This window comes from Aotus nancymaae, unplaced genomic scaffold (genome assembly GCF_030222135.1).
Source record: "Aotus nancymaae isolate 86718 unplaced genomic scaffold, 86718_ANA_hifiasm-v0.15.2.pri h1tg000039l, whole genome shotgun sequence".
Classification (NCBI taxonomy): domain Eukaryota; kingdom Metazoa; phylum Chordata; class Mammalia; order Primates; family Aotidae; genus Aotus; species Aotus nancymaae.
In genome coordinates this window covers 11,186,050-11,202,822 of record NW_026988453.1, presented here as the reverse complement: position 1 = coordinate 11,202,822, position 16,773 = coordinate 11,186,050, and the positions used below count along the sequence as shown (strand labels likewise).

Here is a 16,773-nt window from a genome sequence, read left to right as displayed (position 1 = left end):
GGACTCTGAGAGGTAAATATTGTTATCGCCATTTTGCAAAGCAAGAGAGAGCAAAGGACTCAGGAGAAGTGAAATGACCTTCCCCGGTTCATTCAGGGCTTAAGTGGCTGAGGTAGAATTACTTTGAGTCTCCTGACCCCTAACGCAGGGCGACTTCCCTTCCATAACAGGGATGGGGCACGACTCCTGGACAGGAGCAGTCTGAAATTCCATGACTCAGTGTGTAGCTTTGAGGCTCAGAGGCTGTGACTCTCGCAAGGCCCAGAGAAGGGTCAGAGTCGAAAGGGGTGAATTCCTGGACTCCAAGGGCTGTGTGATGCCTGCCAGCCACAACAGGGGAGAAGCAAGAGCTGACCTGACCTCTCAGATCCTTCAGTTCTGATCCTTCAGTGACAACCTTATTCCTGCAAGGAATGAGTCTTGGAGGAACAGCTGCCTGGCCCTATAGGAAAGAGATGAGGAAGATGGAAAAAAGGAAAGGACACAAATAGTGCTTCTGAGCCAAAAAGAGGTAAAAGCTGTTGTGGCAGGAGCCAGGACACCCACAGAGGTCCTCCTGGCAGACAGACCATCTTTACAGAGCCCCGCATCCTGCCAGACTGGGCAAGGTACTCAGTCACGCAACCCCAAATCCACCTCGACCTCACAGACCTCCCTTGGGTCCCTAGACACAGGCCTGTATCCAAACTTGGTGAGATACTACAGGAGTCCAAAGGAAAGGGCTAGGGTGTGGGGTGAGGGTGGGAGGTAAGGCTTTCAGCTGAGAAGTGCAAATTCCTGGGCAACTGGCCCTCAGAATCTCGCGAGGTTTTAGACCTGCCTCCTCTACTGACCAGCCCCAAGACCTTAGCAAGCTGTTCAGTCTCTGTGATGTTCATGAGCCTAACGTGCTGCCCAAATGTAAGGAATTTCAGTTCTGTTTCTGAGATGAAATGTACTGCACTCATGCTGCACCCAGGGCCATGGGGAGGAAAGTGTCAAGAGAAGCTGCAAGTGAGTCTATGAAGGGAGCGTGGGGAGGGGAACGTCCCCACACATTCCTGCAGAGGCTGGAAAGCCAGCACCTCAGGTCCGGGGCAGGCAGGAGGCAGAGAGCACACCCTGCACCTCGCTGGATGCAGCCCTGCTTTCCAGCCGTGCCAGGCTCATTACCACTCCCGAGGTTTCAGGGTTTGTTAACATCATTAAAGCCTCCATCCCGGGCAGTGAGCAGCAGGCACAATCGTTACAGATGTCTGTGAGAGATGAATTTGGCTAACAGGGCCCGGTGCAGAGTCCCGGGCGCGGGCAGGATTTACCGGCACGGTAATGATTCACCATATGCTTGTGCCGTGCCATCTATCACTCAGCAATTAGGTTAATGTTGGTTAAAGGGCCCCGCTTAGTCCTGCAATCAGCACCCCACAGGTCTGTGGAGGGCTGGATGACTCAGTCACAGGAAGTTTTTTGGACCATGGGATACAGGTTGAGGCTGCAGCTCAGTCCCTCCTGGGACAGGGGCTCCCCATGGGGCAGATTCCCCAAAGATCCTCAGGCTGTTCCCTCTCATCTGCTGTACCTGTGAACTTAGACACTCCGGGATGGATGTGAGATGTGTGTGTGTTCCTGCCCCAGGGAGCGAGGCGCCATCTATGCAAGTCTATGGGAGGTGGTGTTGTGTGGGACAAGACACGGGGTTGCGTGCCAGGAGACTGGCAGTCAAGCCTCAGCTCGGCTATGGATGAACCAGGTGACTGAGCAAGTCACTTTGCTCCCTGCTCCTCAAACATCTCATCTGGAAAATAGGTAGGTAGGAACGGCCGATCTCTACAGTTGCTGTGCCGGTGCTTTAGGCGTCCAAAGCAGTAAACTGTTTGCCCCATGGAATCTGCAGCTCCCATTATAAAGATTATCCGTGGCACTGATGGGCCTCCGGAAGCCCTTTGCCGCCAGGAGAGTCAGGTCTTCAGATGGCAAAGCTGGACCGTTGTTTGGTCCAACTTCCCATTTTATAAGGAGAGAATCCCATCTCCAGCTATTGTCTCCTAATAATACACAGGGACCCCAGAGCCACCAGGGACACAGGGAGGAGACGGGGCAGGCAAGAGGCCTCAAGAAAGCAAACCACAAGGAATCAACCAACCTTGCTGACTTGCAAGGCTTGGAGGAGGTGGTGGTGCGCACACCACTGACTGTGGTTGTCTACAGCTAAGAAGGTCGAGGGGAGAAGTGATTAGCTCTCAGAACCTGAGGGACCCAGCTCGGTCTTTCTCACCACACCCCGCCAACAACCTCACCTCTACCATTGCTGCCATGTCCACACTGTCCCTTCCTTGAAAGATGCACAGAGCATCCCATTAAATCGAGTGGCAGTAGAGGGGCGTGGTCAGAAGCGTGAGCTCTGGAGTTGAGCTGACCTGGATTTGAATCAGGGCTCTACCACTTAACCGCAGTTGGGGCCCCCAGAGATAAGTCACTTAGCATCTCTGAGCCTCAGTTTCATAGTCTGTACGATGGAGATAAGACCCGCTCTGAGGCAGAGCCTGAGGATAGCATGAGATCCTTTCTTGTAGAGCGCCTGCCAGAATCAGTAAACTGTAGTCCTTCTTATTATTAAGGTCTGGAATCCCCTGCTTTGGCATAATACTCCTTCCTCAGTGTAACCCTTTCCAATCCCTGCAGCTGCCCTGGCATCTTCCTTTAACTCTCTATCTCCCTGAACTCAAAGAACAAGTGCCTGCGACAAATATATTCAAGCCCTTTCCACCCTTCCCTGCAGGCACGGTGTCCCAGGAATGAAAGGGAAGAAGAGTTAGAGGTGCTTGGAGTTTGTCTGCAATGCTGCCTGATTTTCTTAGGACTCTCCTCTTCTTAGATCTCCCTGCCCAGACCCTTTTCTCCAACCCACAGCTGACCACAGCCCTCTGCCCACTTTTTCCAGAGCTGAGAGGGGGGTTCAGCTGATGGCCAAGGAAAGGGCCCCATGGCCAGCTCTGATTCCTCCCCAGCCCAGCCCCTGGACCTCTGCACCCTTCCTTTCCAGGTGGGGGCATTCAGAGCCAACTACATGTGCCCCTCCTTGGACACTTGGGTGGCATCCATCTCTCATTCCTCACTCTTCTCCTAGGTGCTTGATATGCACCACTTTTCTTTTGAAACATGAGCCCCTAGCAGGAAAATGTCCTAGAAGAGGCAGTGTGCCCAGAGGCCCTGGCCCATCATGAGCTCCACACAGGGGCAGCTGACCAGGGCCGCTCCGGGCCTTCTCCTTTCCTGCACAGACCCAGGGCCCAGGGAAGGACATTTCCACGCTGCCCATGACTTTCATGTGTTCTCGTATTTCTTTCTTCCTTAACTTCAAGCCTGTGATGATTTCTTCCTCCATTTCTTCTCTAAGATCACTCCAGCGGAGTGTCTAAGGGTGATGTGTGAGTAACACACAAACCCTGATTAGAAGAGAGGGAGAGAAACTTTCCTGCTCCCTCCTGCTCTCTTCCCTCCTCTCCCCCGACACTGCCTACAATAGCCAGTTGATTCTCCTCTGGAGCTCCTTGAGCGTGCTGGGCATCGTTTGCAGGGTGTCAGGGACCTGAACCAGCAGCAGGTTGCCAGGGCCCAGGCAACAGGACGGAAGAGGCGTTACTCCACGCAGGTGGCAGTATGAAGATAACCACACAGTACCTTAAATGGAGCTTCTCAAACGCTCCCCTAATAGGGTTTCAGGAGACAGTTACATGTAAAATATTAATTGATCATCACTGTCATGTTTACTTGGGTTCATAATTAATTTATTGATTCATAGAGAAAGGGGAAGAGAGACTGTTCTTCCCTTTCAGTACTTTCTTGTTGAATCTAATATGCTAAACGTAATAAGACAGTTATTGCATGTTAAGTAAATATTCGCCAGGAGTGAAAGTAGTTATTTGGGATTAACTGTTATGAAGGAGATGGAGATCAGTGGTGTGCCGTGTGTGTGAGCATGCGGCGTATTTGTTTAATGCAAGTTTTATTACATCGAAATGAAATCTCTGTTTAGTTACCTTCCTTCTTAGAGAAGCTGTTGAGATAAGCATCGCTCGGTTAAACACAGATCTTCCCCACCGTGCCAGGATAATGCTGGGGATTAGTGGAGATGGGGTCTGCTTTTCTGACTCCCCACTAAGCAAACCTACGAGGAGCACCACCAGACTGCTCTGAGCCTCTGAAGTGATATTGGGAGGAAGGGAAAAATCCTGCCCTCCGTTCCCAAGCTCTTCCTTGCTGAGCCGGCAGGGTGCTATCCCACCCAGCTCAGGCCTGACCATTCCAGGCAAGAGGTTCCCCAAGTCCCTGATTCCTTCATCTCTCCCCATCCTCAGCTGCCCACCCTTTCTAGAAGGCTACCATGGCTAAGGCAACCCATATCTCAATGTGCTTGTGTAAGTGTTCTCTCGGGCGCCGGGGAAGTCATCACTAGGGGTATTGATCTGCGCTGCTCGAGAGAGAGCGCTGCACACCTCATCCCTCCAGCTCTCCTGTGAGTGTGAGACGTGACTTTCACTCAGGGCAGTGTCACTGCCTCTCCCACCCGGTGCTCTCAGCCTTTGATGAAGTGAGAGGCCAGTGTCACCTGCTGGCCTAATGAACTCGTCCAGTTCCCACCACTTTGCCTACTGCCACAGGACTCCACCCCTCCCATTCTGCAGGGAGCTCCTTCTTTGAACTCTCACTGTCTCTCCAGATTATCTGTCCCCTTTTTAAAACTCACTACAGGAAGCAAACCGCAATTGAATCTGCTTGGCAAACAGGCCTTCACTCCCACCTTTAGAGAGTGTAGCAATGTCGGCTTGTTACACAGGAGAGAGCGTCGGCTAGCTTGCTGCCCCTAGATCTCTCTCTGTTGGACATTCCCTTTTTTCCACAAATTCTGAGTTCCTACTCAATGCGAGGCACTGTGCTAAGCATGGGGAATAACAGGTTTGGCCACAGGTCAGGCAGCAGAGCATATCAGAGGCACACAGGGCTTTAGAGATCATCCCGTCCAACCTTGGCACTACAGATGAGACCAAAGCCCAGAGAGGGAAAGCACTGTACCTAAGGTCACACAGCACGATGGATGACCAAGCTGAGTCTTGGTCTAGCATTATTGCAAGACTGTGATGAGTCATTTGCCGTGACTGGGAGAGTAAGTGGGCAGGGATGCCAACCCTTGCCCAGCCCCTCATCAGAAGGTTTGCTTTCTCCCCAGGATTGTCTGTGAGATGGGCCATGCCCTTGTGGGAACCACCTCTGGGCCTGTGCACCTGTGTATTGGCGAGTGTAAGCCAGAGTTTATGACCAAGTCCCATCAGCAGTACACCTTTGTGGTGAGTACTGGGTCCAGGGCCGGGTTCAGATGCCCAGGGAGGGCACGCACATGCTCCAGACTCCTCCTAGGAAGGCCCCAATCCCCTCCACCACCAGGCTTCTTGCAGACCAAGGAGGAGAAAAGGGACCCTCCAGAAAGGCAGCTTCTGGCCTTGCTGCTTTGGGAGCCTGTCTTTCCAGGATGCGACGGGCATGTGATTAACAAAGCTGTGACTTGGGAGTACCATAAGGCAAAATCCAGCCTTTCTTAGAAAGTGGATCCTAGACTGGGGCGGGGAGGGATTGCCTCTGGTACCACCAATGTAATACATTAGTCCAATTCTAGCCTAATGAGGGCGCATAGCCTAAGGGACCTAATTAAGTAAGTCTATATTTATTCACATGCTTAGTTTTCTGCCAAGGATATTTTAAGTGGAAGTTTAGACGAGTCACTGAAATCTGGCAGGGATGTGTATCTGTGCGCAGAACCACCAGAGTCACTCTGTATGCTACTATAGTTACACGCACACATTCACACACTCACACCTGAAAACATCTCTTTATGCACAGGCAACAGATAGTCAAATTGCAAAGGCTTCCTTTCTGTAAAACTGGCACTCTATACGTGCCAAATCAATAACTTGCTTCCGGGGCCCTGCAGCCCGCCTGGGCTGTATTCATACTGAATCAATAACCTGACTTCTTCAACCCCCGCTCCCCCTCCGAAGTCTCTTTTCTGACACTTACCTCCATTGCTACATTGAGTACTTCATTAAAAGGCATTAACACTAGCAGATGGGGTCAAACCAGCCTTGCTGAGAGTTTTAAACAATCTTTAGAGCACAAAATTCTATTCTCTGTAAAGCATTTTACTGCTTGTTTCAGGTTTTCTAGCCTCAGCTTTCTTATCTTGGCATCTCCACCTTTTTCTTACACTCTCCTCTTTCAGGTTGGAGAGTACCTTGCCCTGTCTGCAGCCAACCTACTCCATCTCTTACCCAGGGCAGGGGCAGTGGGCGTTTGTGTGAGAAGCAAACACAGAACTAGCTGGGGAGAATGTCAGTACTCTGACAATCTGGAGAAAGTCAGAGCTGAGAGGGGCTTTAGAGGTAACCTAGCCCACCCTTCTCACTTGACAGAGGAATAAAGAATGATTTCAAAACTTGCCTCAGGACTCACAGCGAATGAATGGCTGATGCAAACTAGAATTCGTTTCTGTATAGTTGCTCAGTTAAATGCATTTTCCAATTCACTCCCACTCCACTGTCCTCCAGGCAGAAGCAATTCTTTTCTGATTTAGGTCAGCTGCCTGATGCGTTTTAGGCTAGACATTTCTTTTAAGCTTCAGGCTAAATTTTACTACTTAGTAAGCTTACTAGAAAGCCCCAGCCAGTGATGCGCCATCCTCCCGATGAGGGTGTGAGAAGCCATCCTAACATTTACTGACAGCTCTCTGCACCAGGTGGCCTGCTGTGCCCTTCTTGTGCTTAGGGAAGGACAGAAGGACGTGTGCATGGGCCATTAATGGAGGACGTTAACCTCTCGGTGGCCCAACCCAGGCAGGGACGCTTTATTCAGCCCTATTGATTTTGTGCCCAAAAAATCAGTACTGGCTCTAGATAGAGAAGCATTTTCAAATTGTTCTCAATTTGTAAACTAATTGATAGATTAGTCAGTGTCACCTCTGCTTTCCCTTCATTGTTATGAGCATGCGACTCTCTGGGGAGTTAATTAATTTCAGCGCGTGGCTCTTTTGCCTTCCCGGACATGCCCAGAGAGTCTTCTTAGAAAGGGTCTCACCTCTGGGGTAAGCAGAGAGAGCATTCAGCATTGAAAAGGACAGGAAAAGGACCACCATGCCCAGAATGAGGACAGTCTCTCCCATCCTTGAATCTAACCCTGGTTCATCCTTCCGGACAAAACCTAAGCTGTCATCGTTTCTCTGCTTCTTTCCAAAGAACCCTTCTGTGCTGTCACTCAACCCAATCCGAGGTCCCGAGTCAGGAGGCACCATGGTGACCATCACCGGCCATTACCTTGGGGCTGGGAGCAGCGTGGCAGTTTACCTGGGCAACCAGACCTGCGAGTTCTATGGGTAAGATGAACTTGAAGGCCCACCAGAAAACGGCACATCTGGGACGCTTGCTGTCCACATATTACTGTGCATGTTCATTCCGAGGCCTGCCCCATCATCTTCATGTTATTTGCTACACCTAGACCCAAATACCATACCAGTCACTGTGAGAAATATATCCCACTGTCAGTGTATATCTCATGTATCGGAGGAGCTGGATACTTCTAAAAATAATCAGAAGTGAGGGCCATGAGAATGCCAGAGGAAGGAGCTCCTAGGAGCTCCCCAGTCACCATTAGGATCAAGCATTCGTTAAGTCCTCACTATGGTGACTTGAAAAACATGGAGATTGCATAGCCTCAGTTCTTAGAAAGGACAGACTTATGCTCAGGGCATCCTTTGAGCATAAAAAATTGAGCACTACCTTTTGCCAGCTCTCCCCTAGCCCTGAAGCTGTAGGGAGTTCTGAAAGAATCCATGGATGAGAGCCCTGCTCGCCCAGCGTTATCTACCTGATACTGTCCCTCTTGGACCATAAATTCCACAGGAACAAGGACTGTGCAGTCACTGCTGTGTACAGTAGGTGCTCAGTGAATATTTGTTCACTGCCTGACCAAATTCTAAGCACTGGCTAGTCATATTCTAGAAAAATCCAGAAAAGGAGAGTTCTCCCAAAGCCCATGAAGCCCTATCCCTGCCCTTCGTTTTCAAACCCCTTTCTCCAATTTGCTACCTCCCTAATCCACTGGGTAAAAAGAGGGCACTGATCTATACTGATGTGGGATGTGTTCCACTGTGTAGAATATAAAAGGACGGAGAACACTTCTGTGGCCATACCCCCAGACCGAGGAAACCCCTTGCCAAGCCAGTGGGCACCTCCCGTTGCCCATGCCATTCTTCTCAACCCTCCTGCTGTCTCCCTGTCAGGAGGTCAATGAGTGAGATTGTGTGTGTCTCACCCCCATCATCCAATGGCCTTGGCCCAGTCCCTGTTTCTGTGAGTGTCGACCGAGCCCGTGTGGATAACAGCCTGCAGTTTGAGTACATAGATGACCCTCGGGTCCAGCGCATCGAGCCAGAGTGGAGCATTGCCAGGTGAGGCGGGAGGTGGGAGGGAGGCACCTGGCCGCCACCCACCACGATCCCTGCAGCCCAAGTCTGGCTCATGAGAGGGATCCCTAAGGTGGAGGCTCACCATGCCAGATATGAGGGGTTTTTACCTAACCCAGCTCTGCCTGTTCCCAGTGGCCACACACCCCTGACCATCACAGGCTTCAACCTGGATGTCATTCAGGAGCCAAGGATCCGAGTCAAATTCAACGGCAAAGAATCTGTCAATGTGAGTAACTGTTGGTCCACCCCAGCCTTTGGTAAACCTAGCTCTGTGTCAGTGTTTTGCAATGTGATGGGCTCTGGTTAGGCGCTGGAGCCCCTGAATACTGGAGAGGAAAGTTGGCTTAAGACTCTGAGCCTGGAATCACGGTCCAAATACCTGAACCTGACAATTTATTTTTTAAGACAGGGCCTCACCCTGTTGCCCAGGCTCAGCTCACTGCAGCCTTGACCTCCTGGGCTCAAGCGATCCACCTGCCTCAACCTCCTGAGTAGCTGGGACCACAGGCGCATGTTTGGCTAGTTTTTTTTTCATTATTATTATTTTAGAGACAAGCTCTCTCTATTTTGCCCAGGCTGATTTCAAACTCCTGGGCTCGAGTGATCCTCCTGCCTTGGCCTCCCAAAGTGCTGGGATTATAGGCGTGGGCTACCATCTTCAGCCTTACAATGATGTTTATATTATAATTACAGTATAATTTCTCGTCAGAAGGTCCTATAGTGAGTGTATCAAAGCGCTGGCTTCTGAGCTTATGAAACAGCACAAAAGGACTCCTGTTTTATGACATGTTGACTTTGAGGTCCAATGAAAGCCCATATTGAGAGTGGTTGGAGAAATTCTGGCTCCAGATTCAGACATGTCTGGAGTGGAAGCAGGGCTCTGCCACCTATTAGCAGTACAAGCATGGTCAAGTCATTTAACCTCCAGATCCTCCGCCCCTCAGCTATGAATGGTGACGAGCAGACCTGCCCTCGCTTTGTAACCTGCCAGCCCATGGCTGGCACGCGGTTGGCAGTTGATAAATGCTAGTCGCTGCATCAGATAACTCCACCCTGGTTGCTAAGATGATCATTTTGGACATTTTATATTAGTCTTCCCTGCAGAGCTATGTAATTTTTGTAATTTTTAAAAGTTGTCTGTATCATAAGGATAGAATGTCCAATATGTTGAAAACTTTTTTTGTTTTTCTGGGCTTCACCTCAGTCTTTCAGCCAATATTTTTTGAAACATGATTGTATTCATAATTATATTCTAGCAGATGCCACTGTGACCATTATTTTTCATAGAAATTACTATTATTACTGCTTTGACCTTCAGAGGCTTGACTAGGCTAAGATGGAGATGGAGAAGATGGTGTTGTGTCTCCCCTCTTACCCCAGACATATTTCCAGGGTATTTGAGGCTTCCACGAGAAACACGGAGATACATAAAATGACAGATTGCTAGAAAGTTAGATGTGGAAAGGTCTCAGGCATCATCTGAGGCAACCCCTTCACTGTACAGCAGAGGAAACTGAGGCCAGAACGGTTCAGTGTCTTGCCCCCAGTCATAAAGGGGACTGGTGGCAGGGCCAAGGTGGATCCCAAACAGCCAGACTCTTTGTAACTAGGCCACATGAAATGCTGGCAGGCTTGACATTGCTATCCTGCGGGAGATGTGGGGACACTTGTACCACACCTTCGGTACACCCACACTCACTCCTTTTTGGGCTGGGTGAGCGCATGCCTCCTTCCACCAGGTGTAGAGCTTGATACATGAGTAAAAAAGCCTAGGCCCCCACTCCATTTCCAGACTGAAGCTCAGGGTCCCCAGAAGCTCACAGGTCACTCCAGGGCCTAGGGTGAGGTTTGGGAATGAGAATGAATGGTAAGCTCACATCCAGGAAGAATTAAAAAAAAAAAAAAAAAAAAACAAGCAAATTAGGTACATGTTTTTAAATATAGGTTTTATTATTATTCTGGTATGGCAAGGCCAGAGTATAATTTGTTCTACTCATAGATCAGATCCCAAGAGAAGAGGGCAGGCCATGCCCCAGGGGCCACAGGGGGAAGCACCGGGGTTGGGGCGGGAGAGGGAGAAGCCTTGGCAAGAGTCCTTATGTAGTTTCTGCAGGAAGGAACAGGCACAGCAGGGTAAGCAAGTTTAGGATCAGCCGGTTTGAGTCATTTCAGCAGGCTCTGAGGCCCAGGGGCTGTCCCTAGATATTTGGTGCCTGGCCCTGGGATGATTAGGGCACAAGGATGGTATGGAAAGGGGCAGGTGGGCTGTGGGGTCTGGATCAGTTTGTGCATATGAAAGCCATGCTCACAGGCAAGTTATTTGCTATCTCTAGGATTTTGCCCATCAGCAAGGCCCCAGATGTCAAAGTATCAGCATACAGAAAATAAAAGACATAATTAATACAGTTCAGAGAAAATTTTGGAGAGTGAATATGTGGCCTCCAAAGGCTTCAGCCTTAGTCCTCGGGAAGCCATTGAAGAGAAGCCTGGGCTGGGATGCCCCTTTCCTTCCCCACACCTGACACCTGTGGGCAAAGGCTCAGGTCCCAAGCCCCTGCCCCCTCACTGGGACTCATCTTCGGCCCTGGGCAGGAATCTTCTCAGTGCTTCCTCCAGCCCCGGGTACCAAGATCTCAATATTCCAAGTACTTAAGAAGCAGCTCTGTCCTCTGCAGAGCTGGAGGCGCTCAGCTTCAGTGGTGACCTGCCTGGCATCTACAGGCTGGCAGAGCCAGAGGGAAGGACGGAGGAATGCAGTTTTCCATCAGCTGGCTCTGGAGTGGGAGGCTTAGAAACCCTGCCCCATGCCTCCGCTTTTGGGAATGGTAGGGAGAGGCACTTTGCCCCTGAAGCCCTGCTTGGTTGAGCCCCATCTCATCCTCAGCACACCTGGGCCTACCCCTGCCTTTGGGTTGCAAAGACGCCCCGGTGGATAGCGAGGAGGGCCAGAGTGAAGCCGCCAAACCCAGAGGAATGTTTGGCAAACAAAGTGCCGATGCAGCATAGGGCAGGAAGCCTCTTGCTTGGGAGTGATTTGCTTATTCATAGAGGAGCCTGGTCTAGGGAAACTAGAGTGAGACCAGCAGAGAGGAAGAGGGTGGGGGTGAGGCTCACGGAGGCTCGGTGTCTTCCTTGCAGAACCCAGGGACTGGGACCCTGGCTCAGCTGCACCCATCTCACCACACCCCTTCTCCTCCCCATGCCACATTGTACCCTGCTGGAACTTGAAAGGGACATTCGGTTCATAAGGGGCTGCTGAATTCCACCACAAAAAGGGCAGGAATGTGTACTCACTCCCACTACAGCATGAAGGCTGCAGTGAGGCGTTCTGTTTAAACTCAAATTCCCTCTGGAAAGGCAGGGTTAAGGCTTGGACTTGAAGCTCTAATCTAATCTCTAGACATAATCTCTATGCAAGTGTCAGATTTTTTTGCAATTTCACACACAGTCTTGTTTTCTGAACACGAAGCTCATGTGTGTGTGTGTGTGTGTGTCGGCCAGACGCACAACATGTGTGGACCCGCCAGGACAGCATGTGCTTGAACAGACTGGAGCTCTCAGAGATGCCCTGGCTGTTGCTGGGACACCACGGCTCCCAAAGCTGAAACCGAGGCCAGGCAGAGAGGGAGGAGGAGTGGGTTTTCTTCCCAAGCCCCACGTGGGCCCTTTAGTGGTTTCTGCAGTCTGGCTGCTGTTTTGGGCAGCCCCAGAACTAAATCTCCACAGGAGAGAACGGCACAGCTCATGCTAAGGAGGGGCTGAACCAGCCAAGCCAGGATTTTAGTTGCCACCAGAGTCCTCCAAGAGAAAAAGGATATCATGAACTCTGTCAAAACCAAGTTTCTGTCCCAGTGCAGTATTAGGGGGCACTTGGTTAGAGAAGAGAGAGAGGTCCTGCATAAAACATTTAAAGAGGGCTGGGCTCAGTGGCTCACACCTGTAATCCCAGCACTTTGGGAGGCCGAGGTGGGCAGATCACCTGAGGTCAGGAGTTCAAGACCAGCCTGGCCAACATGGTAAAACCCTGTCTCTACTAAAAATGCAAAAATTAGCTGGGCATGGTGGCACGTGCCTGTAATCCCAGCTACCCAGGAGGCTGAGGCAGGAGAACCGCTGGAACCCGGGAGGTGGAGGCTGCAGTGAGCCAAGGCCATGCCACTGCACTCCAGCCTGGGCAACACAGTGAGACTTCACCTCAAAAAAAAAAAAAAATTATTAGAGAGTTGCAGAATCCCATTTTTCATCAATATTTTCAATCAACATTAACTGAACACCTACTATATACTGGGCAGAATGCGCATCTCGTACCACTTCCTGCTCCACACTCTACACACACACACACACACACACACCCTGTGCTGTTTTGTGCTGCTTTTTTTCTCAAACATCCCATGCTCCCTTGTCCCCAGGCCTTTTGGTGCTGTTCCATCTGCTTGGAACTTGTTCCCCTCCCCCTCCCTCTCTTTATCTAGGTAAGTCCTACTCATTCTTTAGATTAAATTTCATTCATTTCTTTCATGGCAAAACTTCATGAGTTACTCCTACCCTGCTTCAGGCCATGCACACCCACTCGCATGCATGCGTGCACACACACACACACACTTATGCACACACACAGACAGTGCTAGAGCAGCTGGTCCTTCCCACCAGGGCATTTATTTTTCACAGCCCTGCATGCATTCAGCAGTGCTGTGCGCCCCCCATGCCCCAGGCCCTCTGCCAGGACTAGGCTGTAACGCTTGTCTCCCCTCCAGACTGACTATTTCACTCCATAGCCCCACCTCCTAGCACAACGCCAGCACAGACTAGAAACTAGATGCCCGAATGAATTAAGCTAAAATGCCCCTCACTCCCCAAAAGTTCACTGCCGTTTCCTGGAGGGCTTTCCCGTGGAATGGAGACAAGCAAGTAAACCCAGTGACGAGGCACAAAAGCAGGGAGAGGGTGGGGGAGCGGCTGCAGGCCCCTGGCCTATGCCCTCCAGGCACTTGGTGTATGAATGTGGCGCTCTGGATCTCTTAGGTGTGTAAAGTTGTGAACACAACCACTCTCACCTGCCTGGCACCCTCTCTGACCACGGACTACCGGCCCGGTCTGGACACTGTGGAACGGCCAGATGAGTTCGGATTTGTCTTTAACAATGTCCAATCCTTGCTGATTTACAATGACACCAAGTTTATCTATTACCCCAACCCGACCTTTGAACTGCTCAGCCCTACTGGAGTCTTGGATCAAAAGCCGGGATCGCCCATCATTCTGAAGGTAGGAGTGCCCTCCAGAGTGAAGCGTGCCCAGGGGCAGCAATGGCAGAGGGCGCACCATACTCCTGGCCTGACTTTCTTTCTTTCTGGCTCTGCTTCCTATGCACTTGGACTTGCAAAGCTGTCTCCTCCCTACAGAAGGAGCTCATGGATAGCTATCGACCCATCAATCCATATAGCTTGCACCCAGGCTTCTCAAGGAATACTTGAGCATATTTCGGTTTGTTCTTGTGAGCTTTGGGAACCAGAGGCGCTGCAGTGACTTGGGAGTGACTGTTTCCTTTTCTGTCCTCTCTGTGGCCACAGTGACCCGCACACACATTTCAGGAACTCACAGTCCCTGGCAGCGTCCATCCAAGTGATTTGTTGCCCCACTACTTTCATGAAATCCCATGTGTCCTCCCCCAGATTTTCTCTTGTTCAGTGTTTTGTCTCCCCTGCATTTTTCCCACTCTCTTCTTCATTTTCATTCTCTCCTGCCTCTGTCTTCTCTCTTTCTCTCTAGAGCATGGCCGTTAGAAGTCCCATCCACAAAAACTTACCAAGGAGTCATTTCCTGGTTTTTGCAAACTCTCCTTAATCTCTTTTTAAGTAGGCAATTAACTTGTGCATGCATGTGTCATTATTCCTATAAAGACTGCTGTTCTCTACAGGGCAAAAACCTCTGCCCTCCTGCCTCTGGGGGGGCCAAACTCAACTACACGGTGCTCATCGGAGAGACCCCTTGCGCTGTCACCGTATCTGAGACCCAGCTGCTGTGCGAGCCTCCCAACCTCACCGGGCAACACAAAGTCGTGGTGAGTGAGTCCTGCCCCTGTGTACTGCCTCCTCCCCGCCTGGTGGTGCATGTGTGATCTGTCCTAAGGAAAGGCTCTCTTCTGCCTCGTTGCCTGACTCACCCCCTCCATATCTCCTCATCTTTATGTCCTACATCAAAATGGGTATAAGCTGAGAACACAAGGAAAGAAAGGCAGATGCCAAGGCAGGAGGTTGCTTTTGGTCCAGATCTGCACTGTGTGGTTGTGGTCTGTCATGTCCTTCCTCGCACTGTAAGGATCTGCTGGCATGCCAGGACAATACACCTGTGTGCATCGTGTGCGTCTGTGTGTGTACAATGCACAGGTTCACGTGGGCGGGATGGTGTTCTCGCCTGGCTCGGTGAGTGTCATCTCAGACAGCTTGCTGACCCTGCCAGCCATCGTCAGCATCGCGGCCGGCGGCAGCCTCCTCCTCATCATCGTCATCATCGTCCTCATTGCCTACAAGCGCAAGTCTCGAGAAAATGACCTCACTCTCAAGCGGCTGCAAATGCAGATGGACAACCTGGAGTCCCGCGTGGCCCTGGAGTGCAAGGAAGGTAAGTGGAAGCACAGCTCACTTGCTGGGTCACTCTTTCTCTGCCTGCAGACAACTCCCATCTTTACACCATCGCTGCCAGCCATGCCTTTGCACTCCACGTTCACCACTGTTTTCCCAGAAATTTCCTTTGCCCATAGGGCCAGAGATGTCCAATGAAGAATGCCCCCTGCATGAGGGCCCAGGTCCTACTGCATTGTTCTAGTCCCTTCTTTGCCCTGACTACCCATCTGGCCAACTCCCTCTCCTTCTCAGGGCCTCAATGTCCCCACAGTCAGAGCCCTCAGGGCCCCACAGCCCCAGACTCCAGATACCCGCTGGGAGTGTCCAGCTCCTGTTTTTTGCACACTGTCTTGGCAGCACGTGGGAGCAGCGGCAGGAAAGCCAGGAGAGCACCTACCTCATCTCTCCTGGGGTTTATTTTCCATCAGTGCTGCCGGCTGAGCGTTCGGAAGGCCGCCACTTGCTGGTGTCCTTGGCTGTGGACGTGTGTGGGAGTGCGGATCGTGTTTTCTCCCGTGTCCCACGTAACCACAGCCTCCAGGTGTGACGAGTGTACCTGGCGTCCTCTCAGGCTGAGGACCTGGCGGGCTCTCTGGGTAAACAGCTCAATTAGGAATGAAAACATTTCTCCTTTTGCCGCAAATGTCAAGATCAGAAACAAGCCCTTTGCTGGATGACAGGGAAGAGCTGGGCTGGGAAATAGGACAGGTGGAGCCAAGCCTCCTTCTGGCAACGGGGCTGGTGAGTTTGGGAGAGGAAGGAGCCGGGAAGACAAGTGTGCCACCACCAAGTCCAGGCTTCTGAAGCCCTTCCCTTCCCAAACTCGGCTCTCAGCTGAGTGTCTGATGGCCAGGCCTCCCCTAGGCTTTTACATCTTGATTTATTGACTTGCTTGGAAAAGGGCAGCACGTTGCCTGTTCTGGTCTTTGCTGCATCCCTCAGCCATGGTCTCTCACCTGCCTCCAGCACCTCTGGGATCGTTACGAAACAGACCAATCATGGTATTCTTTTTTCCTTGTTTTAACTACATTTGTAATATGTAAAGAGAAAATTCAAGATTATAGATAAGTGTAGAGGAGAAAATAACATAAAAATCACCCATTTCCCTACCAACTAAAAAAGGCAGGCTGGGAGTAGTCCCGCCCTCTGGAGACACACCCGTAATCCTCAGAGTGGCTACACCCCAGGTCCTCCCCTCCTCCTTCGCAAACTTCTCCCTCTTTCCCCTCCCCTGACTGGGGCTTCCCCATGAGTCTCCCTCTCTGTTCATTCTCATAGCTTTTGCTGAGCTCCAGACGGATATCAATGAGCTGACCAGCGACCTGGACCGCTCGGGAATCCCCTACTTGGACTATCGTACCTACGCTATGCGAGTCCTGTTCCCAGGCATCGAGGACCACCCCGTCCTGCGGGAGCTGGAGGTAACGCCTACCTCCCAACCACCTGGCAGGGATGCAGGCCCTAGGCAGCCTAGGAAATCCAGATGAGACCCAGCGGCACAGAGTAAGGTTAGCAGTGAAGAGGGGTCAGTAGTTGGTAACCACATCTCAGCAACAGAGCTATCAGGAAGGTTATGGCCAAAGGGGCACCCAGACTCCTTGGGATGATTCCAGGGTAAGGCTCATTGTTTGTCATTTTTTAATTAATGACTGAACTAATTAA

At 51.0% G+C, this 16,773-nt stretch overlaps 1 protein-coding gene across 1 annotated transcript in view; it reads left to right on the top strand.

The window, feature by feature from the left end:
* PLXNA2 (plexin A2) overlaps positions 1-16,773 on the top strand; it is a 115,974-nt gene that overhangs the window by 82,930 nt on the left and 16,271 nt on the right. The window contains exons 11-18 of the mRNA XM_012459256.3: positions 5,207-5,324; positions 7,263-7,399; positions 8,306-8,473; positions 8,624-8,717; positions 13,514-13,753; positions 14,406-14,549; positions 14,875-15,109; positions 16,390-16,532. Coding sequence (XP_012314679.2) covers positions 5,207-5,324; positions 7,263-7,399; positions 8,306-8,473; positions 8,624-8,717; positions 13,514-13,753; positions 14,406-14,549; positions 14,875-15,109; positions 16,390-16,532 — 1,279 coding nt within the window. The remainder of the gene's footprint in view (positions 1-5,206; positions 5,325-7,262; positions 7,400-8,305; positions 8,474-8,623; positions 8,718-13,513; positions 13,754-14,405; positions 14,550-14,874; positions 15,110-16,389; positions 16,533-16,773) is intronic.